The following is a 27,587-nucleotide window of genomic DNA, read 5'->3' as shown; positions in this document are numbered from 1 at the left end:
TTGGGTGGTGTCTGTTTACATTTATTAGCACTGCCTTGATATATGAAGTTGCAGAGCTGTTTTAAACCTGAAGCTGGTCTCTACCAGATGGGGTAAAAAATTTGGGGGTTTTTTGGAATAATTTTGTCGATTGACAGATGTAGTTTTATTGAACATGGGAAAATCCTGGAATCTTTGTTTAAAATGAAGAAATTTAAAGGAATCTCAATTGTTTCTGTAATAACACATCAGAGGAGTAGTGGTTTTTGATCAGAAACGTTTGTATATATAGCTAGTTAATGTTGACGTGTATGGGTATATTTCAGTCTTCTCTTTTTTTAGGAGGTTGAGTTTCATTCATTTGTAAAACTGCAGCCAAACTGTGTTTCGTAAATTGAGGTGTCAAAATCGGATGTTAATCTTGACATCCTCGCACATTTTTGCTTTCAGACAGGCCTTTTTTTTTTTTTGGCGGTACGTGGGCCTCTCCCGTTGCGGAGCACAGGCTCCAGACACGCAGGCTCAGCGGCCATGGCTCACGGGCCTAGCCGCTCCGGGGCACGAACCCGTGTCCCCTGCATTGGCAGACAGACGCTCAACCACTGCGCCACCAGGGAAGCCCTCAGACGGGCCTTTGAATGAAGCTAACAAGCAAACATTATGTGGTTGTTAATTGTTTTACAGATGAGAACTGGGATGATGACCAACTGCTTGGTTTTGAACCATGCAATGAAAACCTTGTCTCTGGCTGCAATATAATCAATGGGAAATGTGAGTGTGACACCATTCGAACCTGTAACAATCCCTTTGAGTTTCCAAGGAAGGATATGTGCCTTTCAGCTTTAAAGAGGATTGAAGGTAAGTACACATTTTCAGTCATAAGTGTTAGCATTGTGTAACTCAGAGCAGTGATGGTATTTGAGCTGGAAAAGGCAAAGACAAGCTTAGAGCGATTGGTAGCTTTGATGATCTCAAACAAGATGCAGAATGTTGACTAGGTACGGACGTGATGGCATATGTGTGCCTGTGTGTCCACGCACGTGTGTGTTTCCTGAAAGCGATGGGATGGTCATGCTGCGGTAGTATGGCCAGGATAGTTTGTGCCAGCCTGCCTGGGTCACCTCTGCATAGTGGATGATTTCACACGTGGCACGCTTGAGGTCAGCATCTGTTGTTACCACGTCCATTCCGCGTGATTTACCATAGGATGGTGCTCCATGAGGAGAGCGCTAATTAGAAATGCAGCTCATCTGGCAAGAACGTGCATCTCTTTAGAAGAGGTGGGAGATTCGTGCAGTGGCGATCGGAGGCTGAGATTGGCTCAAAATCATATAGGTGTGGATGGGTCATTGGGTGCTTCCCCTCTGGAATGAAGTCAGAAATCACATTAAAATAACAAAATAACGTGGCCCATAACTTTTATACATTCATGCATAAAACCTAGAAAAGAAATTTAGGAATTGAAAACATGAAGTAATCAAGTAATTAGGGGTGGCATGCCCAGAGCTGAGTGCTGTGCCTTGCCACCAGAGTTAACAGAGGATGTGGCATGGGCTTGAGTCTCAGCCCTGCCCCTGATCAGCATGGAACTCTTGCTGAGCCCCAGGTTCTGCTCAGGGAAAAAAGAAGACTGAACGAGACTTTCTTAAATATACCTTTCGTCTCTACAATGATGCTGCTCAAAGATGGAGAAGTTGGTAATATAGTTTGGAATACCCAGGATTTTCCAGGTCCAAAATCAAGCTTATAAGGGCAGTAGAGCAAGGGCTGAAGTTTTTGAATTGTATTAAGTTTCTCAGACATATTAAATGGTAGTAAAGAATGGGAAATGTGCAGTAGCCTCTAAAATAGCATTTCTCTTTGTGTTTACCAATGCTGCTGAATCTTTAAAAGAGAGTACAATAGAAAACAACAGAAATAAAATTTTGGGAACACAGAGAGTCTTAGATAACATTTATTCTAGTCCTTGAATTTGAAAATTGAAAAACTCAGCTCTACACAGTGGATGACTGACAAGCCAAGTTCTAACCATGTAAAGTCTTTTTTGAATCACATTATGCCATAGACAGCACAGTTACCAAACTCGTTTTTATTGTCTTGCGGCTCTTTGCTCCCCCGTCTTCACCCCCATTGTCCGCTGAAAAAATAGTATATTTTGCCAACTTCAGTGTATAAACTTTCAGGGGTAGAGTTGAAGCAGTCAAATGTCTATTAAATTAATTATTCATACAGATTTTATCACGTCATGTAAAATAATACAGCAATTTAGAGTATTACTTTTTGCTGTTCTTATATTTCACAAAACTGTTTTAGTCATATTTCAAATGCCTCACCGTCACTGTCATTGTCTTTGCTGGAGCTGATTTCCGTGTCATTTAACACTGTTTTCTGAGCACACCCTCTTTATTGCCATCTAAGTTGTTGGAGATGCAGCAGATTTTGAATCCAAGTTATCACAAGAAGTTTTGTTCCAAAACACGGTGTCTTTTCACATAAAACTAGGACGGTTACATTTTTAATTAGTGAGGTGTGTATTTTTGATCTTTACAGTGTGGAGATTGACTATTGATTTTTCAGGTGTTTCTGAAAAGGCTGTTTACAAGATCCAGCACTTCCAATTTTGACATCATTCCCTCAGGAATAATTACTGTGGCTGATTAAATCTCTCCATGCCCCTCCTCCCCTTGTTTTTTTTAACAGATTCTGTCTGATGGCCTCTTCATAATCCAAAAGTAGGATTGGTTGAGGTCATTTAAGGTTTATGTATCTTCCACAAATCGTACTTGTTTTTTTTTTTTAAATAAAGCACTCTGTGATATTTGAGGCCTTGTAAGAAATCAATATTGGGGGATTTCCCTTTCCTGAGAGATAATTTTGAAGAAAAAGGTCTACTTCTATTCAAGTATATATTGCAAATGAAAGAGTTAGTGATGGTATATCACTGTATATGATTAAATCATTAATAAATGCAATGAAGACTTGGAATGCTATAGGAATTTAGGGCCAAAAAATTGTGACCTGGCATTATATGATAAGGTATTGTAGAGGAGGAGGAGTCTGAACAATTTGGAATTTGGATGGTGATGGATTCCAGGAAGAAGAATGATACGGACAAAAGAATAAAATGTACAAGTGAGAGTTGCTTGACTTACATGAAAGACACTTGGGAAATGAATCTAAAAGAGCAAGTTTATTTTTTTTGGCCATGGCAATAAAAGCGCCAAATCCTAACCACAAGACCACCAGGGAACTCCTGTAAAAGAGCAAGTTTTTATGTTGATAGGTAATAGGAACTAAAAATGGGGAGGCAGGACAGGACCAGATGATGAAGTGTCTTCCACGTGGCTCAGGAAGGTTAGGCCTGGTGATGGGAGCTATCGGGAATCGCTGTAGGTTTATGAGCCGACAGCAGCAGAGCGTGGAGAAATCAGTGTTAGGCAGATTGGGGTTTTGGGGCGTGGAAGGAATTTGCAGGTGGAGCTTCTGTTGGAGAGCTTGGTGTAGCTTGTTGGAAAGCTGTTTCTGTTATTTAGATGTGGTGTCACAAGAGACTGGTCTAGGGGATGGCCGGGGAAAAGCAAGGAAGAGATGGAAACACACCATTTTGATGGAGGAACGTCCAGTATCTGCTAACAGACAAGGGAGGGATGAAAATACAAAGATGATTCTGGGGTTCCTAACGTGAAAGAGTAGAAGAATGATAGTACGAGAAACAGAAATGGGAAAACCTCTCAAAAGGTGGAACTGAAAAATGAGGTGGTTGTTTTAGAGGGATTTAGGGTCAAGAGACACTTTAAAAATATGGAAGATATTACAGTATGTTTGAATGATGACAAGAATGATCTAGTAAAAAGGGAGAAACTGATAATGTAAGAAAGATGATGACTGCAGGAGCAAAGTCTTTGAGGAGGGAGAGGAGCAAAATTGTTCCTGTTTCTCAGAGATGCATAAAACAAGGTCATCAGCTGACGCTGAGGCGGAAGAAGGGGTGTGAAAAATTGGGGAGGGAGAGGAAATGGAAAATAGAAATCTCAGAGGGAGGACGAGTGAATTAAGTAGGGAAATGTATTAGGGTGGCCTGCTAGTGCTGATAGCTTACTTGAGGTTATAAATTTGAAGGGAGACCAGCCAGCACAGTTGTGCGCTTTTCCCCAGCTCTGGTGCATGCAGTGGAGGTGGAGGGTTAGGATTTAACCAGGGTTAGGATTTTTCCTGATGAGTCTGATATAAAGAGAAGGGTACTGAGATTGAGAGTTACACAAGAGAGTGCTTATGGTGACTGGCCATGCCATTGCTGCTGGGAAGGATACAGCAGCAGTCAGTAGCGAAGGAACAGAGGCAGAAGTTCTGTAGATAAATGCAACACCTGCGTGTAGTTGGTACATCATGTGATTGCATGTGCTTTAGGCAAACAACGTGTTATTTTTTTAAGGAGAAGAGGAAGAATGATCTGAAATTAGTGATGAGAACAAAGGACCCCTACCCCTACCCCAGGATTTATGGCATGTGGGCGGTGAAGCCGTCCCCTCTTGAGAGGACTTCAGGGGATAGAGAGCAGTCGGGGAGGAGTACCCAGGTTTCCATTAGAGCACAGAGGTGAAGGGAACCATCTGGAGGGGAGAATGACAGCAAAGGGGATTTTGGTGATGATGGTCCACGAGTTCTAGAAGGCACAGTAGAAGGATTCGGATGGCAGGGTTGTGCAGAGCATGGGTGATTTTACAGAGCCAAGGAAGATTGAGTCCAGAGATGATGGATGACCTGGTAAGTTTAGACTTAGTTCTTGAGGTTTGTTATGAGAAGGTGAATAGTTAGTTCTAGTTAAAGCCTTCCTTTGAGGACTGTTCTCTGGGGCATTCTGTAATGTGAAGGTATGTATGCAGTTGGGGATGGGGCAGAAGGACTAGTGTTCTTGCCAGAGCATAATGAGATAATGTGGGTCCCCATTACTACGTTTTGTGAACAAATTCTGAACATGAATTTTAAGCATAATTACAACAACATTTTTAGAATGTGTGGAAGTCATTGCAAGGCATTTCAATACCATATTTATAGATTTATGGAGAATAATGGCAATTTCAGGGTATTTAAAAAAGTTCTTGTGTATTATATTTGTTTAAAAGGGAGTGTATTGGTCCTGGAATTTAATGAACACATCATCATTAAGTCAGTTTGTCACAGATTTAGAGGAAATAGGATACTGGATAAACAGGCAGCCAGGCCTTTGTACGGAATAATTTGTCAGAATTATCTTTGTTTCTCTGAGGAAGAAGAGAAAGACTGATAAAGGGAATGAACTGCAAGTCATCCCACCTTGATCTTAACAAAGCTTTTAGTTTTATGCCATACTACCTATTTATCATCGGTTTGGTACCTGCCGTACCGAGCTCCACAAAAGTTAAATTGATACACCATCAGAAGAGGGGACCACATTAACAAAAACAGTACCAGCCTCTGTGGCTGCCACAAGGGTTTTCTTGAGGGGCCTCTCTGGGCTTGGTAATGGTAGTTAAAGTTGATACGAAAGACTTCCATGATACAGTGAATAAGTTGGACTTTTAAGTTTGCATCTGACTACAGGTTGGGGTAAGTAGCTTTTGTTTTCTTAAAAAATTACTATAATTCAGAGTGGTTGTAATAAAGTCGAGAAGTAATCAGAAGTATGAAATCATGCCAGATTCAGAGAAGGATGTAAAGCACCCTAGAAAACATTCGTCAGTCGATCCATCCATCAGATATTGAGTGCCAAACATGTACTAGTCACAGTTCCAGTTGCTGAGGATACAGCTTTTGTGGAGCTCACATTCAGAAGGGGAGGGGTGACAATAAACACAAAAGTGAGCAGGAAAGTATCATGGAGTATGATAAGAGCTATGAAGAGTAATCGTCAGGATGATGTGGTAGAGAATTACTGGGTTGACTGGGGAAGTTGTTTTAGATAAGGATGTCAGGGAAGTTTTTCATGAAGGAAGAGCATTTGACCTGAAATCTGACTGTAAGAAGGAGTTGAACTTGTGCTGATCTGAGGGCAGAGAAGTCCACGCAGAGGACACTGCAAGCGCGAAAGGTCTAAGCTGAGAGAGCGCTTGGTGTGTTGAAAGAATGTCGAGAAAAAGCAAGAAGGTCAGTGTGGCTGGAATGTCATGGGGGTGGGGGGTGAGTAAGGGCCAGGTCACACAACGCCTTGTGTTAGATAACGATGAGGTGTGTGGATTTTGTGATGAGTACATGGGAAAGCTGTTAAAGGATTGTGAACAAGGGTGTAATGTAATTTGGTATGTGTTCTAAAAAATGAACATGGTAGAGAAGAGACTTGGGAGGAGGCTGGAAAGATGCAAGAATGGGAACTCGTCCACAGGTAGTGTTCAAGTAAGAGATAAGGGGGACTCAGACCTGAGAGCTGGAGATGGAGAGATGGGTGGGTTTGAGATGATTTGGAACTAGACTTGTTGATGACTTGTTGACTTGATGACTTGTTGTAGACTTGTAGACATGTGGGGGTGAGAGAAAGAGGAATCCAGGAGAACTCTTAGATTTAGGGTTTAAGCAAATTGTAGTGCTCTTTACTAGGAGCAAGAGCAGATTCAAGGAGGACTGAAGAGCTTTGTTTTGGATAAATTAAATTTGACACCGAAGTAGAGCTGTTTGTCATTTAAGTAATTTTTGATGTAATTAACTCATTAAGTAGCATTCATATACATAGCTTCATGATAAGTATACTGAGGGCTACAAAGACAGACATCCTTGAGGAAAAGTCAGCCCTTTCCACAAGGAGGTCTGACCTTGTTGGGAGATTCTAGAGAAAAATAAAATCAACCCAAATTCACGCTGATATGTCACCAGGCAGAGTCTAGCCAAAGGGATATCTGTGTGGGATCCATAAAATATGTTCTTAAATACACTTGTTTGACATCACACATCACGTGGATTACTGGAATAGTTTGGGTGCTGTGGAACTTATTCCTGTTTGGAGCTATGCAATGAACATTTTGCAAAAGGAAGAAGACACTTGGGACTTAAAGTCCTCCTTTGTTTCAGCTGAAAGCACTTAGAGGTAATGTTTAAAGTTTTCTGATTTCAGGCTGTATTTAATTATTTTTTCTCTATAAGATATTTTAGAGAAAAGATAGTCAAAAATTGTCATGAGTTATTTTATATCATTGTCTTACGTTGAGTGGACAAATAAGAAATAAGAACTGCTATACATTCATAAGAGAGGGGTAAAGCAAGGAAGGCTTTGTGGAGGAATTGGGAACCAAGTCCAACTCTGAGAAATGCATTGAGTGGTTCAACAGAAGGGAAAGGAGAATTGAAGAGCAGCATTGGCGATAGACAAGAGAGGATGGACAGAGGGAGCCAGACGGAAGGGATAAAGGTGGCAAGTCAGTGGGCTTTAGTGGCTGATTGACTTTGGAGGATGGGGAAGAGGAAGACTCCCAGATTTGGGGGGTGAGGGGTGATTGCCAAGATAGATGCTTGGCAGGGGCATGATAGTCAGGCTATGTATAGTGGTGTCATATACTAGGATGTGGAATACAAGGAAAGCAGCCTTATGGGAGGCAGGATGAGCTGGGTATTGAGTCTGTTTTGTTACGTTTGAAGTATCTGTGGAGAATCATGGGAATAATGGGAGTTATGGGTCTGGAACTCAGAGATCTGGGCTGGAGATAAGGATTCATGAGTTATCCTCCCAGGGAGAGTACGGTGCTGACAATGACCTTGGAGTTTATAAGTGATGGGGGGAGTATGAGCACTTTTAGGAAGATTAACGTGACAGTAATGTGCTTAATGGAGGAAAAAGAATGACTGTAAGTGTTAACACACCAAAATCAAGACGAAATGACCTGTGCAGCGACGGTGGTGCCGGAAGCGTCGAGTGCTCTGTTAGTATAGTGGAAGGAAGCCTCAGAACTGTTAATGTCAGCGGACTGAAAGCCTGAAACACAGCTGTTGGCACCCAACGTAGTGGGATGCATAAAACAGAATATATCATTTTAATTAACTGATCGGTTATTTCATTGATTTGTGCCCCCTTATTGAAGAAAGACTTTACAAGTGTTTGAGTCTAGGAGAGCTGGTCAGACCCACCTGAGATTAGAGCCATCCAGAGTAGGAGTGCTAAGATGATTAAATAATGGGATAGGAAGGTGAAGAGATAGCGTTATAGTCGTAGACTCTTTGAGTCCAGAAGGATCCTCTACTCAGCATTCTCTACAAGTGCCTTCTGAGGCTGGTCCTTTCATTTTAGAGCTGCTTTAATTCTTCATTCATTCATTTGTTCACTCAAAAAGTATGTATCAAGCACAAAAAGTATGTATCAAGCTATGGGTAACTGAACCTCAGATGCCACCGGTTTGACTTTGTTTTGCCTTTAACTGAAAGACCGTTTTCTAAATTGCCTGAAAGGTCAGGTGCATAAATTGACTCGCATTTTAGATCCACTGTGGAAATTGGCTTTTGATTTTTTTTCAAGATATTTTATAAATGTCTTAAATGATATTTATAAGCATTTGCCCTATCTTGGAAACTTACACTGCATGATATGTATGCTGAAGCAGAAATTAAGGATTAGAAAGAATATGTTTATATGGGCTTTTGTATCTGTATTTTTTCTGCTGCTTAAAGCAAAGGGAAGTTTGATTTTTACATTGTAAGGTTGTATCCTCTGAAGCTAAACTAATTATGACACAGAGACAAATGGCTTCTGTTTAGTAGACTTTTCTTTCAGTTTTAAAAAATCCAAATAGTAGTTGCTTCAGAGCCTTAAGTTTTATTAATTATTCTGTGCCCTAAATTTACTATTTCAGTCCTTCCTAAAGAAATGTTAACTATTACGTGAGCTTCTTACTCTATTTTTAGTTTTCTATATTGCACTTATTTTTTTCACACAAGTAAAGTGTAAGTGCTAAATGTTATTCTTGGTTGTTACCTTTTTCTTGATCTGTAGCCTACAGTACAACCTGTGCTGTGTGGGCTCATCAGATATTCTAGCTCTTGATGCCATCTGTAATGTTTGTCAGCAGACACACATTTAATTAGTATGTAGAAAGAATTATGATTCTCTCTGCTTCTATTCACAGAACTTTTTTACTTAAAAGTTTTTTGTTGGGCTTCCCTGGTGGCGCAGTGGTTGAGAGTCCGCCTGCCAATGCAGGGGACACGGGTTCGTGCTCCGGTCTGGGAAGATCCCACATGCCGCGGAGCGGCTGGGCCCGTGAGCCATGGCCGCTGAGCCTGCGCGTCCAGAGCCTGTGCTCCCCAACGGGAGAGGCCACAACAGTGAGAGCCCCGCGTACCACAAAAAAAAAAAGTTTTTTGTTTTTTTGTGGGGGTGGGATGCTCACAAAAAAGTACCCCAAGAAAATATGATCAAAGAGAGCTGGGCATATTACTTAATATCCAGTCCATCTTTGAGGTAGTGCAGCAGAATTCCCTCTTGACCCTCTCGCCACTGGAACAGTGCTGGATGGAGACCCTTTCATCTGTAGCAAGAAATCTGCTGCCATCCCATAATACAAGTACAGAGATGACAGATACACCCAACTGTGTTGCAACCCGAATTCCCACATGGGGCTTGAGGTCCACGGTGAGCCCTGGGTATCACGCACAGGAAATCGCATAGGTTTCTTAAAGTTGAGAGAGCTTGACCGTCATACAGAGATTTTGATTTACCGGGACTGGACCAGGATGGGCGAGTCTGCATTTCCAACCAACCGTCAGGAGAAGCTGTTACAGCTGGTTTTTCACCACACTTTGGGTAGCAAAGTCATAGAGGGTTTATGTGAATCTGCCTCCCTGGATTTGCTGTACTGCTGTGAGAGAACATCTTGTCTTTAAGTAATCATTGGACTTACTTTCTAATACTTTTTTGTTTTTAAAGACAGAGCCTATGTATAAATTGCTTTACTTCAAATATTAATACATAGTAATGGTTTCATTATACGACTTTAAAAACTTTTTTCCAAGTAAATATTAAAAAGAAATTAAAACCCCACTGAGACATTTCATACTGCCTGTGTAAGATCACATGGTGAGGAACAAACAAATTCCCAAACTTTGGATGCTGGGGAAATTGTTTTGTTTTTAGTAGAGATGATTCTCTATATAACTTTACCTTTTTGACCTTTGCTAAACTTTAGAAATATGTCTAAGACCTTATATCTATGAATTTTTTTTAGTTATATTTATCTGTATGGTATTAAATATCACTATCCCCAAATCTTTCATAATATAGTATTGACTATAGTAAAAATGATCCAGTGTAATCATTAATTCACAGGCTTAGACATACTGAGAGTCAAATTAAATGTTCTCTCAAAATATAACTGTAAGATTATGATATAGCAGCATTAAATTTATAAGGTCCTTACAAATTATCAGTACTGTAATTATTCCGTTAGAGGGCAGATAGAAATGGAGATAGGTGTTGTACATTTTACAGGGTTTATGAAGTTTAGGGAACTTTGGGAAGCACTTGGCCCTTCAAAACTGCTGTAACATAATCCTCGATAATAAAATATATGTACTGAACTACCAAAAAAAAAAAAGAGAGAGAACCTCTCAAACTCTGATTCTTACTTATTTTGAAGCCAGGCATTCTGTGTTGCAGGGACTGTGCCTTCCTCTGCTTCCAGACATTCATATGCACCGATTCACAATTCTTGAGTTAGTCATTTACTTCATTAAAATTACTCATCACAGATTCTATTTTTCTTAGGCTAGGTACATCTGAAATCAATGTTATGCTTGTGAATATATTGCTTTAGATTATCTAAATTGTTTCAAAAATATATTTTTGAGGAATTAAGTTAACATTGTTTACCAAGTTTAGAAACACTAACCCTTCCCTTGACCAAATAAAAAAACACACTTAACCTTACCTTCACCTCCTTACCTGATCAAGGTCCCCCTGATTTTGATTTTTGCTTTAGCTGCCCAAGTGCCATTAAGGATACTTGTTTAATTAAGGCAGTAAGGCTTTTATGCAACTTTAAATCTGTATTGCTGTTACCCTTTATAAAAAGGTACAAGTTGATAATGTGATTATCTTTCCTTTTTTGGTTCATATATGTAAAATGATTTTGAAATCTAAATACACGTGTTTCACTTTAAATTCCAGCAGCATCCTGGGGAAAGTGTAGACAAAGTTATTTATTTTCATAAGTGTTTTATTTAGGTTGACAACCAAGTCAGTATTTTAGAGTTTTATGTTTTGGGTACAAATTGTTATTTTGATGTCTTGATAACTGGTACAGAGGGGAAAAAAAAAACCCAAAACAGCTACCAAGAGGCGGAAACCAGTTTCGAGTATCTGGGAAATCAAAACAGGAAACTCGGGGAACTTGGATAAGCCCAGTTGGAGAGGAGCAGTTGGCTGAATAATTATATAATTATACCTGCATTTTAACTGTTGGAAGTCATGCAGTAACCTTCTGGTGGTTGTGATTTCTTGTGCCTAGCAGAAAAAAAAGTCATGATTAAATATGTTATATCCTTGTGCTAAGAGAGGAGAGACAGAGAGAGAGAGAGAGTGTGTGTGTGTGTATGTATGTGTGTGTGTTTAGAGGGGCATTTCATTCAGTCATTTTGGGGTTCCAATAAATGGTGTAAAATTTTTTTTCAATCTGATCCTTAGAAGATGCTTGCTGTACAGTTACAGGTAAATAGCCAGTACTACTTTGTTCTGTTTATTGATGTCCTTCCCCGTTGTTTGCTTTAGCTCTTTATCTGTACTTTCAGCCCATCTCTTCTGTCCCAAGTTGTGTGTAGCTCAACCATCTGTCTGTCCTCTTCCTATACCTTCTCCCAGGTTAGTAACAGGAGTACCAGAAATCGTAGGTGAACAATTTTTTTTTTGCTACAAGTGTATGCTTGTTTCAAGATTAAATACCATATGCTTAGTAATACTGTTTTAAAAAACACAGTCACTGTTAAAAGGCCAAAAAACAACCTGACACCTTTAGCCAGAGAAATGGTATTCTTTGGGGACCATGCTGAAAACTGTATTTCCACCTAACAGGGATGCTTAAGAAACATTCATCTAAAGCTGGCCTTTAGCAGGTTAACGTTTTAGCTTCTGGGTAGCGCTGAGTAGTCCCTTGCGGATTTGTGGTTTCTGACTTGGCTGTAGGTGACCTCTCAGTTATTCCCAGGGCTTGGCGTGTGCTCTATCACACAGAGCTGCTGAGTTGCTGCTTTGCCCAGCTGTGTCTGTCTAAACGCTGGCCCCCACAAAGGCTTTTCCTGACATGAGCAAAGGGTCTGGAATCCCAGCCCAGGAGGCCTTCCGAGCTGCTGCAAAGGGAGCCGAGTGGGATCCACTTCCCAGAGCAGGGCCTCTCTGAGAGGAGTTACAGCTGCCCCTTCTGTGTCCTCAGGCCTCAAGCCAGCTGTCTCCATCAGATCCGCAGAGGGTGTGGACCATCAGGAGTTGTCATTCCCAAACTCAAGCCATTAAAACTTCATTAATTAGTGTGATCAGTATTCCCAAACCATAATCTGGGGTTTTGGACATCTCAGGCAAGCTTGGTGGATTGTATTTGTTCTGCTTATGCAAAAAAAAAAAAAGTCTGTTCAGAGGGAAGTTCAAGAAAGAGTTTGGGAGCATGATCACTTTAGCAGGAATTTGCATTGCATCAAAAAGTGATCATTTCAGATGTTCTTATAATTTTATCAATATAGGTAAGGATTCTTTGGTAGGTAGTGTGTTTTTTCCATTTCCCAGTCTTGCCAGTATTTACCTAGTACCTTGATTAAGAGATCCTCCAGGGAAAAGCAACAACAACAACAAAAACTTTTTTGAATAAAGAGGGTTTTAATTAAAAAAAAAACATGAAAATCTTTATGAATGGAAGGAGACAGCCACGAATGCATATAATGACCCATAAAGATATACCTCTAGGCAAAGCTACAATTTCCTCCACTTCTTCCTGTAGGCTAACAGAGCTAATTTAGGAGAAAGTGGTGAAGACTGCCAAATTTGTCTTTTCTCCCCTAAGGCCACCCCATTCTGTTCTTTCAGGTTTTTCCCACCTCAAAAGCCCAGCATCCTTTCTGTCTTTACCACCAGCACCAGTAATCTAGGAAAATGTTTAAATACTTACCTCTTATTGATTGATTACACTCTAGAATGTTGTTTCATCCAGCATTCGCATTATAATCCTTTCTAATTGTGAAATTCCTATTGAAGGAATTCAGCCCAGAAGGAGGAGAACTCTTTAGGATGGAGCAAGAATCCCTAAAGTTAATCCTGTCCCTTCCTGACTGTGTCCTGCACACCTGGGGAGCATGGACCTGGGTCCAGCCCAGCTGTACCAGGGCATTCAAGGCAACATGGAAAGGATGTTGCCTCTAGTGGGAGAGATGAGATGGGCACACAGGCAGTTGTAATAAGGGCAGAGTGGCCATTCCCAGTCTGAATAGTGTTGTACATGGTTGGCATTCTAGAAGATACTGATAAAAAATAAAGCTTAATCAGTTTACAAGCTATTTTGTGATTTATAGAACTACTATATTTACTTCCAGAGCTGGTGCTATATCTTCTTTGTGAAATGTATACTTTCTCAGGAAAGGTATTTAAGAGCACTAAAATTCAATATTTGGGTTTTTTTTTAAATTGGAAATGCTCTAATAAAAGGAAACTTTGACTCATTCCTTAGTTCATATTGACCACTAAGATATTGTTCTGAGCATTTGAATAATTTATTTTGAAACTTATGAGACCATTCTTCTAATGGTGCATAGTCTCTAAGATAAGGATAGTGGATTCACATTGGTTGCTGAAACATCTAAAGCTGGGGATACACCTTTTATAGGGTGCCTTCCTGCTTTTGATTTTTGGTCTCTGTTTCTAAGTGTTCTTTGCATCAGGAGGAAGTAACAGTATAAGTAGTGCCTGTAAAGTTGGAAGAGGGAAGGAATTAACATGTAATGAATTAATATTTGTGTGAGTTTTTCAGAGACTGGAATGTTCCTTTAAATTGTGGATGTGTTTTTCATTTCTGGCTGATAACTTCTTGGTTTTCCTAACACTTCATTATTCTTTTCTCTGTTGCTGGGATTTTTTTTTTAATTTCCCGAAAAGCAAGTAAAGTGCTTTCTCCTTATCAGTAGCCTTTCTTTTCCTGTTGCAATAACAAAAGAACAATACAGGAATTTAATAATGTTAAAAAATTGATACCCCTTTTTCTGAATATATCCATGTATTTGTCTGTAGATAAAATCCAGGTTTTATAGACATAGAGAAAAGCTGCGTGTTGGTAAAATGAACTCATATTTTATCGTGTCCTTCTTATGTTTTTTTCCTTTTACCCAGTTTGGAAAATGAAATAAGGGATTTTTTTCCTCATCAAAATCTGTTCCCATGGTCTGTTGTTAAGAGTCAAAGTCCTCTGAAAGTTAGAAAGATAGGTAAGACCAGTTGTTGTCCCCTTAATAGAAGGACGTTTCAAAGGTGTCTGGAAAACATTCTGATCTTGTTTATGCATTTAAGTATATAAAAGATCGTTATTTACTCTCTTTGCTGTTTTGGCAAAAATAAAGTCCAATCTGCTTCACAGAGCTTTTATAAATATCAGGGGTGTGTTTTTGCAACAGTGGACATGAAAGGAAGCTTGTTTCAGTGTTTTGATGCAGTTTGAGTTTATGGCAGAGGTGCATTTAAAGTGGCTTCCTCAAGTATCCTTGAAACCACATTGAGCAAAGGCACTGGTGACCTGTCCCATGGTGGTCCTGCTATGGCCTCAGAGGACCTGGCTGGCTTACTTCTAAAGGATGAAACAAAATCTAACAATCTCAGTTGTTTCTGACCCAGATCTGGGCAATTAGTGAGGTTTTTAAACTTTCTAAATACCTTACCTATAATATATAAAGTGATATTTATCTCTTTGGCAGTAAAAGGAAAATATAATACGATCCTATTTATATGTTCCCGGTGCCTTTTGGTGTTTGGGTTGCTAATCACAGTGGAACCTTCTGAATGTTTTCTAATTGAGAGCCAACTTATTTTTGTTCCATCAGGAAATTTTCAGACAAATTAGGCTGTGGTGTCACACCTCAGTGTGACATGGAACTCCCCAAAATTTTATGTGTTATTTCATGCCTCCTGGCCAGACTTTGTGTCTACCTAAATTCAGGCTGTATTATAGTGTTTTCCTCGAGGGTCTTTTAGATATATCAGTAACTAAGCTAACATCTTTAATCCAGAGAGTGTATCCCACATGGATCTATAATAGTGTGTTTATGTGCATAGAAAACGTGTTTTTTCTATAAAAAAATTATACATGTCACATGTGCATTTGTGTATTTTCTGTGCCAGAAAGTGCAATCTATACACATATGTCCCATGTGCATGTATGAATCTACAGCTAGATGTATGTAAGCACATGTACACACATGGTGGCGTAATAGTTAATACATGGAAATAAATGCAACCGTAGGATTATTTTTTATCTTACCCGATATGTATATGTCTACATTTACTTATATGTTATTAAATATGACGGTGCTGATAATGGTGTTACCTTCTCTCATTAAGAGTTTTCTGAAAACTTTGCTCATCTTTGATGGTAGAAATTAGTCATAGAATCTAAGCCCCAGCTCTACATTCCAACAGTTTTTCTTAAGAATTGGTGTAATATTATGCACTTTGTGAATAGCTTATAGAGGACAAGGCAAGAGTCTTCCAATAAATATTATTCAGACTCCTTCCACTTTCATTTCCCTTATCACCATAACAACCACACCCAACTTTGCTATTAAACCGTGTTGTCTATCTGCTTCCCACACGCTAGTTGAAGCTGACCCTTTGAACAGCAAAGGAAATATGAGAGATAACGTTGAAAATTGTCTTCCTTTTGTTGACATTTCTAGAGCAACAAGTCAGAAAGCTTGTCTCCCTCTGGGTAGACAAGAGGCTACGGGTCATGATTAGATGGTATGTCCATTAGTAACCGTGATGACTCCCAACAGAATTATTTAAAACATTCCAGTGAATAACTCAGAATTCTGGTAAACAAAAGGGGAGTGGTTGTTAACTGACAAACTGTTTCAATTTTCTATATATGGGAAGGCGACTACTAGGGAAGAAGGTAAGGATCAACAGAAAATAGAAGTCTCCACGTTTCTGAGGTTAGGTGATTCTGGGTCACCCCACGTGAAATAGTGTTTCTCAGGAGCCTCCATGTATGGCCGTTCAGAGCTCTGCAGTGGGAGCTCTTTGCCGTGTTTCACTGCTCTCTTGATTGATGTGAGACCTCTATACCATCTTTGCCACATCTTATAGTTGTATCACTGCTCAGTTCAGAGAGATTTTAATTAAATCACATACTGAGTTGATGCTTCATGGTTTTGAGTTACTCGTCTATTCCTCAATCATATTAACCTTTCCATCAAGATTTTTTGCCAGCTCTTAAAAGAATTCCTTTCTTTCAGATATGTTTTGAAGACTTTGACTGATATGAGTGATATCACCAAATGCGGTGGCCCTTTGATAAATGTTTTCTGAACATAATGAAACATGGTTGATTTTGTTGTATTTCCCATGGGCTGAGGTACTGTTTTCTATTACCAGAAAACACATTTGAAGTCTTTATCAAATCTGATGTTAAGTACCTCCTTAAAAGAGAAATAAAGTGATTCTATCTTGCATTTATTTACTGTTATCTGTAGCATCAGAAATAAACGAATGTCTCTAGAAAAAAGGGTTATGAAATTACAGCATATAGACATATTGAGGGATTGGGAGGTAGTAACTGTGAAATGGGCTTAAAAATGACTTTATTCACTTAGTGGCATTTTGGAAAAACTTAAGCAGTCAGGGAAATGAGCCAATCTGTATTAATAGAGAGCGTTAGAAATTTAAGTAAATCGTGTTTGAAAGCGATACCAGGATTTCCCTTGAATGCTTCTGAATAAATTCTGCTCGTTAAATGTCAGTTAAACGTGTGTCAGTGGCATGCAGAAACTGATAGGGCCACAAAAATATCCACTTTGGGCTTTAAAATATTGAAGTCCTTTAATGTTCTTTTGACCTTCAGTTAAAGGACATAGTCACACAGCAGAGGAAATGCCTCACATTCTAGCATCTGGGTTTGTTTCTTTATACTTTTTTGGCACAGTTACAACAGTAGAGCTTTTCTTTCCTTAAATTTTTTTCACAGTACAGTCAACACAGGCTTCTCACACAAGCGGGGAAGGACAGTTGTGAGGCCAAAAGCAATGTTTCTGCTCTGCCGTCCGTGGCAGGGCCTCATTGAATGGCTTGTTGTTTCATGGAGGGAGCCTAGAACCAGAAAACAAACAAACAGAATCCCACACAAATACAAATTTTGTATAAAGTTAGGTACCTCCGCATGTGCACATAAACGTATGTATACATACTCAAGACTTCATGTTAGCAGTCAGTGTCCTTTTTTTTGAGCTTCTTGAGTCGTTGCCACTGTTCGAGATATTTCATCTGTATATGGTTTGAGGATCTTCATCTGGATTTTTAGCTGCTCGAAGCTGTTTCTTTCAGAAGTTTCTTCGGTAGCTTGAGAAGAGAACCTAATTTAATTAAAATTCTTATAAAGTGTATGTATTTTGACATGGGTGCTTTATTTCAGCTCTGTTAGTGCTCTTCAGCCATGTGTATCATTTATCACTAAGGAAAGGTCACTTAAAACTTTAGGGAATGAAGCAATGGCATCTGATTTCCCATTGATATAAATACTCATATCAAAACAGTAAGCTGTGGACATCTTCATATTTTCATGTTTTCTCGGCTTTACATCCAATAAGCTTCTCTGTGTGTGAGCTTTTCTTGAGATCTTGAATAATACGAAGCAGCATCCCCTAGGTGTTCTTTTCTTCACAGGAGATGAGTTTGGTAACATATGTCTTTCTTTACAGTGGTCACCTTAGCCACTCACTGCTGAAGACCCTCTCTGGCTTTGGCATCGCCAGTGCTTGTGGGCCATTTGTGTAGTTCTGAGATGGAAAAGTTAGGAAGCAGTACTAGTATGCAGAGATGTTAACAGATTTAAAATTAAAAGTAGCCTTACTCATACTCCAATAAAAAGATGTTAAAAAAAAAAAAGTAGCCGTAAAAGTAGTTTTCAAAGCCGTCTAACTCACAAAAGTTTGTTTTGTCTGAAGTTTATGTATTGAATATATTTATCCTATAAACTCAAGTTGAAGGGGATAGTCATCTGCCCTTAGCAGATGCCTCTGTAGTTTCCCCTAATTTATTCATTCATGCATTCATTTTACAAATATTTGTGGAGTACTCACTCTGTGTCAGACATTGTGGTAGATACAGGGTGAACAAGACAGACAAGGTCCCAGTCACACCGAGCTTCCAGTCTTATGGGGAAAATAAATAAAAGCCATAAACAAAAGTATAATAAGTGCAGTTGGATAACAGAATGCTGAGACCAAGATAGGACGGCTTGAGAAAAGTCTCTGAAGAGATGATGTTTAAGTGGTACTGAAAGTTAAGAAGGAAATAGCTGCGCAAGGAGCCTAGGGAAGAACATTCTAGGCACAGTGAACCCATACGCAGCAAGCCCAGTGAAGGAACGAGCTCTGTGTGCTGGGAGATGAAAGGTTTAGGGGCTGAAGTGTCGCGAGTGGGGTGGTGGAAGATTAGGGAGGGACTAACTCACAGAGACTCTAAGATAAGGAGTTTGGATTTTAAGTGTGATCAGAAGCCATTAAAGGGTTTTGAGCTTCAGGTGGAGATTGATAGTATGCCCTTTTTAAGAAGGTGAACTCTGGCTGCTCTGAGGAACGTGTCTTGTAGCAGGAGGTAGGTGGAACCATGGGGCTGGGGAGGGCACTGAGGGAGAGTCCAGAGGATGCTGTGTGGCCAGGTGGGGTGTTGGCAGAGGAGGTGGAGAGAAGGGAGTGGATTCTGTGTGTCATTTAGAGGTACAGTTAAAAAGTCTGAAAGTGATTGGATTTGAGGGTCAGGTTAAGAGGTGGGCTCCAGACTGACCCCACGCTGCTGGCTTCAACAGTTGGTGCCATTTCCTGAGATGGGGAAGACTGGGCAACAGCTGGGTGGAGTCAAAGTTACCCTTTGAAATGCAGCAAATACACCAAAGTAGGGGTGATTTTGAGCGCTTCTCTTCATTTAGTGATGGTGTTTGGAAATTAAGTCATTAACGTGTATCACTGCAACACAAGAGCAAAATTCCAAGACTCCATCTTGGTTGTGGTTCTTTAGCTTGGTCTTATGCTGACTATCTAATCCTCTGGCGCTGCCATAGGCAGTGTTTCTGTCTGATCTTTGGTGAATGCTTCTGTTTCTTCCCCAGGAGTGTCAGCACAACCCACACCCCAGTTTGCTTAGCTTCTCTTTAAAATTGTTCACAGATTCTTTCTGTAAGTTTCTGACAACACGCATCTCTTGTCTCAGGCATGATTTATCTGACACTAGGATCCCAGAGGGAACCAAGGCCACCTAGGGAAATGCAAGTGCACATGTGTCCCTTTTCATGCACACTCGTGAGCTCAGGAGGAGGCCCCATGCTGTTCAAACCATTCTCCCAATACCCTAGCTGAGGACCTGTGTTTGAATGTGGTAGGACCTTGCTATACTTTCTTAGGCTGTGTACTTATACCATATTTTGCTCTCCTGCATGCCTGCCCATATCCCCTGAAGGCAGAGACAGTGCTTGGCACCTAGAGGGTAATTAATAAATGTCTGATGATTCTGAAAAAATGGATGAAAACTAAGATCACTCACGACATACTTTTAAAAGTTAGACTTTATCTTATAGTCATTGTGGATCCATTGCAGGCTTATAAGGAGAGGGGTTAAGAATAGAAAGTTAATAAAGAGATAGTAGAAACAGGTTGGTTGTCAGAAAGTATCCTCAAGTATAAAACATATTCAGAATTTGGAAAAATTCAGGGTCATGATCATGAATATTAATTGCCATTGACCTGATAAGGAGAGAAGTATGTAATTACTAGGGATATCCAGGTGATAGAAAAGAGGACACCGAGACTCATACTCTAATACTCTGTTTATCCTTTGAAAGGAAGAGACATAATAGGTTTAGTATTTATTGACCTGTCACTTGATTTTACTTATGCCTAATTTCATTTAAGCTTACCCTTTTGGCCCTAGTCACATTTCTTTTCGGTATTATTGCTGCCAGTTTTTTCAAATACAAAGGCAAAATCAGACTTGCTGTATGTAGTTGGAAGAAATCCTGGCACAGATCCTCCAGAAACCAAAGAGAGAAATTATTAGCAATATCCAAACCAGTAGCTGACTGGCTCAGATTCTTCCTCCCATGACCATTCCTGATTAATGGGAGAATCTGTTCTGTAGCTGAAAATCCTCTTTCCTGAGCCCAGTCTGTCCTGGCTTCAGAGCATGGCCAGCTGCACAGCAAAAGTCATTGCCAGGGCTCTGTTTCTGATTCCACCTTCAGCATGTCAGACATTGGTGGGCGGGTTAGGGAGCAGAGAGGTAGGAAGAGAATCCAGATCAATTTAGACATGGCAGCTGATAACAAAGACACAACAGCCTCTAATCAGAATCCCTTCCCTCACGTTGGACACTGTGTCCCCTGCAGAAGCATGTCATTCTCCTCGATGTAGATGTTGTAATTCTTCCTTTATTCTTTTGTTCTTGACTCCTATCCAGGCCATTTAGCTCCTGTGTCTACAGTGATTAATTTGCTCTGTAACTTTTCCTGACAGCCTTTTCCTCACCCCTCTTCTTTCTTCCCTTATCATCTCTTCCTCCATACTTCTAATTTGTTTCTCTTCTATCTACCTCTATCATTGCATTTCCGCTATTACACTGAAATAGCCTTGTATGTTGGCCTATTTCCAGCAATATTAATGCACCTCATTTTTTTTTTTTTGCTAACCTAAAATATTTACCCATTTAACAAAGTTAATGCAGTTCATGGAAGAATTGGTAGCCTGAAATAATAAAATTCTGTTACAGCAGATCATATATTTAATTTGCCTTTCTCTCTTGTTTTCCTTGCTCTGAATTCCATCTAGTTTATTTCAGGGGTCTGTTATTTAGGTGGTTGGAGTTTGGGATCCTTCCAGGGTCTTCAAAGGTAAACAGTCTCCACTGCATCTGTGATATCTTAAAAACAGTAATAGGAAGACCCAGAATAAATTTGTCACAAATTCTTACCAAAGAAGATTTTACTGCAGTGAACAGTCACATACACAACAGTAAATAACATGTAGCTCTAGCTCAGATGCTTCCAGTTTTCTCGGGGAGGCAGGCATGAAAACAATTCACTAGAATAGAAAGCGGAATGAAGTAAGTATTTTCATAATTTGGAGGTATAAGAAAAAGTCTCCGAGGGTGCTGAGTGATATTCTGACTGGGAATGTCAGGGATAAGATTCCTTCCCAGAGAAGGTAGCATTTTATTTGAACCTTGAAGACTGGACAGGATTCAATAGATGGAGAAGGACAAAGGGCCCTCTAGACCCAGGAGGTGGGGTGGGAATGGAGAAGCACCCCACGTGTGCAGGGGGAGCGCGGATCTTCCCGTGGGGCTCGCAGTGGCTGGCACATTGCTGTGAGTGAGTACCAAACAGTGACGAAAGGAACAGGAGTAGGTTAGGATTGTCGCCAGAAGGTAATATAAGATCTAAAAGAAGAGTGGTTTCTACTTTGCAAATTTTAGAAATTTAAGCATGCTTTATAAACAGAAGGGAGGGAGAAATTCAAGGCACAGAGCAAGAGTGCGGGGCCCCAGATGGCACAACAGACTTTAAGTACTGATGTTTAGACTTTCCACGCGTTGGCTCCTGTTCTGCCATGTCCAGGCCTCCTTTACTATGCGAAGGTGGTAAAGCTGCTAAACCAAGGAATCAGCCCCCAAAATGAGGTAAAGTTACCTTCTCTCGATGGAAGTCACATCTACAACTCTCTGCAGCTAAGTTGAGGGGATTCAGAGAACTGCGGTAGATTGCCTTGATTGAAAGTTTTGTTTCTGTTGGGTCTCAGTCCTCAAGTCGTCATGGTTTTGTGACCTTGGGTAAGTCATTTATCCTCTCAGAGCCTTCCTTGCCTTTATCGGTTAAAGCAGGATGGTGATCCCAGACTTGTGTCCTAGACCATCACTGTTTAAAGTTGGATACAAATCCAGGCTCTCCTTTCTATCTCTTCTCCTCCTCACTTCCCTTCCTCTCTCCTGTTGTAATTATTAAGCTGATTTATCCTGACATTATCCCTGTGAGAAATATAAGTGGATGTTGCTAATTCAACACTGACATGTTTAAGGAAATTTTCTGACGATTCAGTAAAGTGGTTGATAGGCTTCATGTCTAAGAAGATATCCTAAAGTTTAAAATTAGACTTCTGGTCATACATACAGCTCTTTGTTATTAGGAGGCATGGTAATTTTGTTGAGAGAGGCCCTGTTGACTCTTGCAATGTCGAAGCGTACATATACTTTAGTCAGTTTCATTAATAGCTTTGTCCTTTTGATTTACATCTAGTACCTCTTTGGAAAGTTGAGATTGATGTCAGGATGAGCACGTGATTCAGTAAAAACTGCAGCTCCTTGAAGTACTAGGTTAATGTTATAGTCCCCTATTTGCATTATTAACATGAGTACATTTTATTGCCACTTAAAATAGATTCCCTGGCATCCCAGAAAAGGTAGTTTTGATATTGGCAACTTGTTAAGCTGCACTCAGGGCATTGACATTCCATGTTCTCTGTAATGTGCCAAGTTCTTGGTCTACTTATTTATCATGTTGAAGAGACTGAATGCACTGATTTTAAGACAGAGGTCTCATGCCAGGGGAGCGGCTAGCTCTTTTAATATTACTTTTCTTATTCCTGAAGCTTAAGTTAGAATCTGAGCATAAGGTTTCATTTTATTTTCTCTGGAGCCAATTATTATTTAAAGATGAGAAATGCATGAGTAAATAAATCAAAGAAGGACTTCTAGAAATACTCTGACACGGGTGCTCTGTGCAGCACATCTAAAATACCTCGGATGTGGTCATATACAGTGGTCATATCTGGTGGTGAGATTAAGAAATGATGACAGCTCGTAAATAAATTCATACCAAATTGATAGCGTTGAGGCCCAATGAGGTGATTGTTTTCTTTGTTCTACTGACCCTGCAACTTAAAAATCCTGTTCCATTCTCTGCTCATTTTCAACGTTCATCTCTTACTTCTGACTCTTATATCCTCTTAGTCTTATTGTCTCCTGTTTTTGTATTTGTTTGAGCTCTTAACTCACACATGTTTAATTCTCTCTCCAACTTCCTGCCCTCTTTCTCCTTATATCTCGTTTTTCAGATCTTCCGTGGTTAAAATGTTCTCTTGCCAGAAAACTATATTAGCTTAATTCATTTGTTTAAAAATAAGTCTCTTGGGAATTCCCTGGCGGTCCAGTGGTTAGGACTCCCGTGTTTTCACTGCTGAGGGCCCGGATTCCATCCCTGGTCAGGGAACTAAGATCCCACAAGCCACACGGAGCATCCAAAAAAAAAGAAAAAAAAAAATCTCTTATTTCTGAGAATGGGACTGTGGTGTAATAATAACTAACATTTCTAGCATGCTTATCATGTACCGGCTGTCACCAGGCATTTATATGGCTTATTTTATTTAATAAACACAAGAACCCCATGAAGTAAGTTTTAAAGAGGTGAAGTAATGTGCCCAAGGTCGCACAGCCAGGTAGAGGTAGAGCTAAGATTGGAACCCAGTGGGATCATTCTGGAGCCCACGTACTTAATTAGTTGTTACTTTGTCTCAACTATTCAGTCCATCAAGATTTAAAGGTTACCAGTGATGTCACTGCACCACACTAGACACATAAATGCTAGAACTGTAGCAAAGACCCCCCTTCGTCTTGCAGGACTGGGTCCCAGGTGTCGTTCGAGAGGCAGGTGTAGGTACTTCCATTACACTTTTCCTGCCAGTGCCTGACTCTTTTCGAAAGTCAGGGAAGTCTTCACGTCTAAGGAGCTGAAGTTTGAAGGATAAGAAAGAGTTTGCCAGCTAGGAAGGAGGAGAAGGCGTATAGATATGAGAAATGAGAGAATATGGGACAGTTGAGGAAGCAGCATCTCTCACTGTAACTGGAACATGCATGGGTCCTATGAGAGTGGAGAAAGGGGGCAGATGGTGGCAATGAGTCATGGGATTGGTCAGGCCCAGATGCCGTGGGCTCCGAGTGCTGTGGTACAGTTTGGACTCTATTCTTCAGTCCCTAGGGGGCTGGTGTGCCCATACCATGTTTCCCTTCTCAGATCCCTCCTGCATGTGCTACCTCATTCCATAGAAGCCACTGGAAAGCCTGGGAGCTCCGTGGTGTTTAACATCAGTAGCTGAGAGCACTGAGTGAAGAAGCTAGAGGAAATTTTATTGCCGTAGCACTGTAAAAACTAGTGTTTCATACAACCTTTTGATCCTTGGTCCTGTGCAACTATGAATTAAATTAAATCCAAAGCTATAAACAGCTTAATTTCAGTGCTTATATTCTTAACTGGTAAGATTAATACAGAGATATTTTCCAAAGAAGTTTTTATGTAAGCTTAAATGTATGGTTTTTATGCAACAGTGGTTTGTTTTTCCTAATTAAATTAAAATTTGGGGGAAGAAATTACACATTTACATGATGCTATATGAAGAAGCATTTGGACTTTGTTGAAGAGTTGTAATCAATGCTGTTTAAAATGCTTATTTACTTCTGTTAAATACTGTTTAAAATTAACCTTCATAAAGCAAACAGCATATTTCTTGATGGCATTTTTTTTCCAAAAAACATTTTTATTAGTCATTTTTCTGGTCTTATTAACAAGATGAGTAGATATGGACCCAGTTGCTGTTTTTTCATTTAAAACCCATTTTTCTTTTCTATTTTCAGTCAGAAAACTAAAGAGAATATAATAACATTTCAGTCAGGTTGCAAAAGTATTGTCTTACCTTACTCAGGGAAAGGGAATTACCTACTGGCCAAAAGAGTAGAATACAATGTAATAGTAAGATATACCTCATATTAAGATTCTTAGGTGGGGACTATTTGAACCCAATTCCAAACATATTTTAAAATCTAGAAGATGTTCACAGTCATTACCTTAGAAGCCCATGTGCTTGTTTTAGTGAGGCTGCCCTTGAACAAGGATGAATGTTTTCCTCTCTCCCTTTTCTCCTTTCCTTCCTCCCTTCTTTTGTTTTTAGTTGCCTTCAGCATTTGTAGCACTTTTCTTTTGAATGCCTTTGGTAATGAAAAACTTTCATTTTTTTTAAGTTGGACTTGATTTGGGGAAATAGCCAAAAGGCATATGGAGTCATAGCTGATTAATAAAATAGGTGAGCACTTTGGGGAATTCTGTTTTTGTTAAAATATAAGGTAGAACTATGAGGCACCAAGGCAGATTTTGTTGTACATCTTATGAACGGCCTTTAAAGAAAATGTCACAAGGAACATTACAGAAAGGTGTTGAGAAATGGCAGAATTGGAATAACTATATAACTTCATAAAGGTGACTTTGTAGAATAACATGATTTGAATATGTTAAGTTCTATTATTTTGTTTCTTGGGGACTTTGTTCCCTTTTTTGCTGTCATATCTTATACATTAAATATAATTAATATCTTTTAATTCAGAAAGAACATTAGTTAGTATATTACTGTATATGTGGGAATATACTTGCACCAGTTAATAGAGGTTCCAGCAAACAGAGCAAATAGAATGCAGTAAGGCAAACCTTTTTTCTTTCCCCTGTGTAATTGAACGGTTGCATCATTTGGAGTTCTGAATATCCAAAACATTGTTTCTGAGAAGCTTTGCTCTCAGTAACTGCCAGGGTTTATTCTATACAAGTTACTTCACTACTTATCCCTCCTTCAGTTCACCCTTAATTGAAGTAGTAACTTCCCCATCTGGAAGGGGGTAGGTTCTGCTCCTGAGGCTGTTATTATGATACTAAAGGTGTGGTTTGTCAGGGACTATGATGTGATACCTGTGGTTAAAAAATTTGAAATACTGTGGTATATGTCAGCTGCTTTCTTGACTTAAATTATCTGCTGCCCCTCCCTACCTCCTCCCCCCAGATGTAATGATGCCAGTTTTATTTTTGTAATGTTCTCATTGCAACTCCCTAAATGCTCCATTTAATCCCTTGGAAATGGTGGTTCCCACCAGGATCTATCTGTTCTGTTATTGCTGAGTCAGTGATGGGTCTGGGGCTAGAGTTTGTTCTCTTGATTCTTGTCCATTGTCTCTCCTTGTCATATTTTCTCAGCTGCCTTAAATATGTCAGACTCAAGGACTAGTTACAGAAATACCGCAATACATTATCCAGTCTAAAGCCTTTTTTCTTTCAAATGGGCTTTCAAGAATATAAATAGTATATATAACAGAAACAATATTTAGAGTGCTGGGTGAGAAAGGAATTACTTCCATGCTAGAGTATTTTACAACTCTCACCATGGAATCTCTGAATTGTCTACATCAGAGATTCTTGAGTACTTTAGAATTCAGTTCAACGCTCTTTAGCCTTTTAAAAATCACAAATAAATTTAGGTCCTTTATTTTCAGAACTGATTTTGAGAATTTCATTGTATTTCTTAAGGCAACTAGTGTCATACTGGGGGGCCCCTAAGCCACAGTCAGCCAGGACTCACTGAATTGCACATCCATTTGAGGCTTTTTGTGTGTGTGTGTGCGGTACGCGGGCCTCTCACTGTTGTGGCCTCTCCCGTTGCTCCGGACGCGCAGGCTCAGCGGCCATGGCTCACGGGCCCAGCCGCTCCGCAGCATGTGGGATCTTCCCGGACTGGGACACGAACCCGTGTCCCCTGCATCGGCAGGCGGACTCTCAACCACTGCGCCACCAGGGAAGCCCCATCCATTTGAGGCTTTTGATAGAACATGTTTTTAATGCTTTAAAATAATTATCAGCCTAGATCTGGAGACCTTTGAAAAGTCCATAAAGTTAATTACAACTTGAGACACAGCCCCTGCTCAATTGCTTAAGCACTGTATCAATTTTACAGTGTTCCTTTGTTAACAAAATCAATGTGGCTGAAATACAGTATGCTAGGAATATGCAGTTCATTGTATGCAGACATTTTGAAAGGAAGATAATAGTAATAATTACACAGTTATTAAAGAGTCCAGACCTTTGCTATTGTATAGCTAAGATCAGAGGCTTGTGCTTTGCGTTGGTGCTACTGACTGTTGTGCTAAATCATTTGAGTCCTTTGCCCTTGTATCATTTGATGCTTTGACTTTCCGTTGTTGGTTTGGTTCCATGACTTCTAAAAAGATCCCAGAACCTTTTGTAACTATTTTAAGATCAGCAGCTAATGATAATCAGAGCTAACAAGAGGGTGCTTACTTATGTGCCAGGTATTAGTGTAAGCTCTTGACATGTGTTACTTAAACCTCTCAACAAACCATTGAGGTAGAAACTTACTATCCTTATTTTACAGATGAGGAAACTAAGGCTAAGAGAGGTTACCCAGGGTCATACAGTAGTAGTAAGTAGTAGAGCTCAATAGGTAGGTAGGTAGGCAAGTAGATAGATGGGAAGAAGTAGAGATACTAGGAGTAGTAGAGGATATTAGTGAGACATATAAGAGTTAATTGGCTAACTGCTGTGGTC

At 39.8% G+C, this 27,587-nt stretch overlaps 1 protein-coding gene across 5 annotated transcripts in view; it reads left to right on the top strand.

The window, feature by feature from the left end:
• The window catches only part of CRIM1 (cysteine rich transmembrane BMP regulator 1), a 208,624-nt gene that overhangs the window by 48,061 nt on the left and 132,976 nt on the right, over positions 1-27,587 (top strand). For all 5 annotated transcript variants that reach the window (XM_060169096.1, XM_060169094.1, XM_060169095.1 and 2 more), the window contains exon 2: positions 664-837. In XM_060169096.1, coding sequence (XP_060025079.1) covers positions 664-837 — 174 coding nt within the window. The remainder of the gene's footprint in view (positions 1-663; positions 838-27,587) is intronic.

Source organism: Lagenorhynchus albirostris, chromosome 13 (genome assembly GCF_949774975.1).
Source record: "Lagenorhynchus albirostris chromosome 13, mLagAlb1.1, whole genome shotgun sequence".
In the NCBI taxonomy this organism is placed as follows: Eukaryota; Metazoa; Chordata; class Mammalia; order Artiodactyla; family Delphinidae; genus Lagenorhynchus; species Lagenorhynchus albirostris.
The sequence above is the reverse complement of the archived record's forward strand: the minus strand, read 5'-3'. Positions and strand labels throughout refer to the sequence as shown.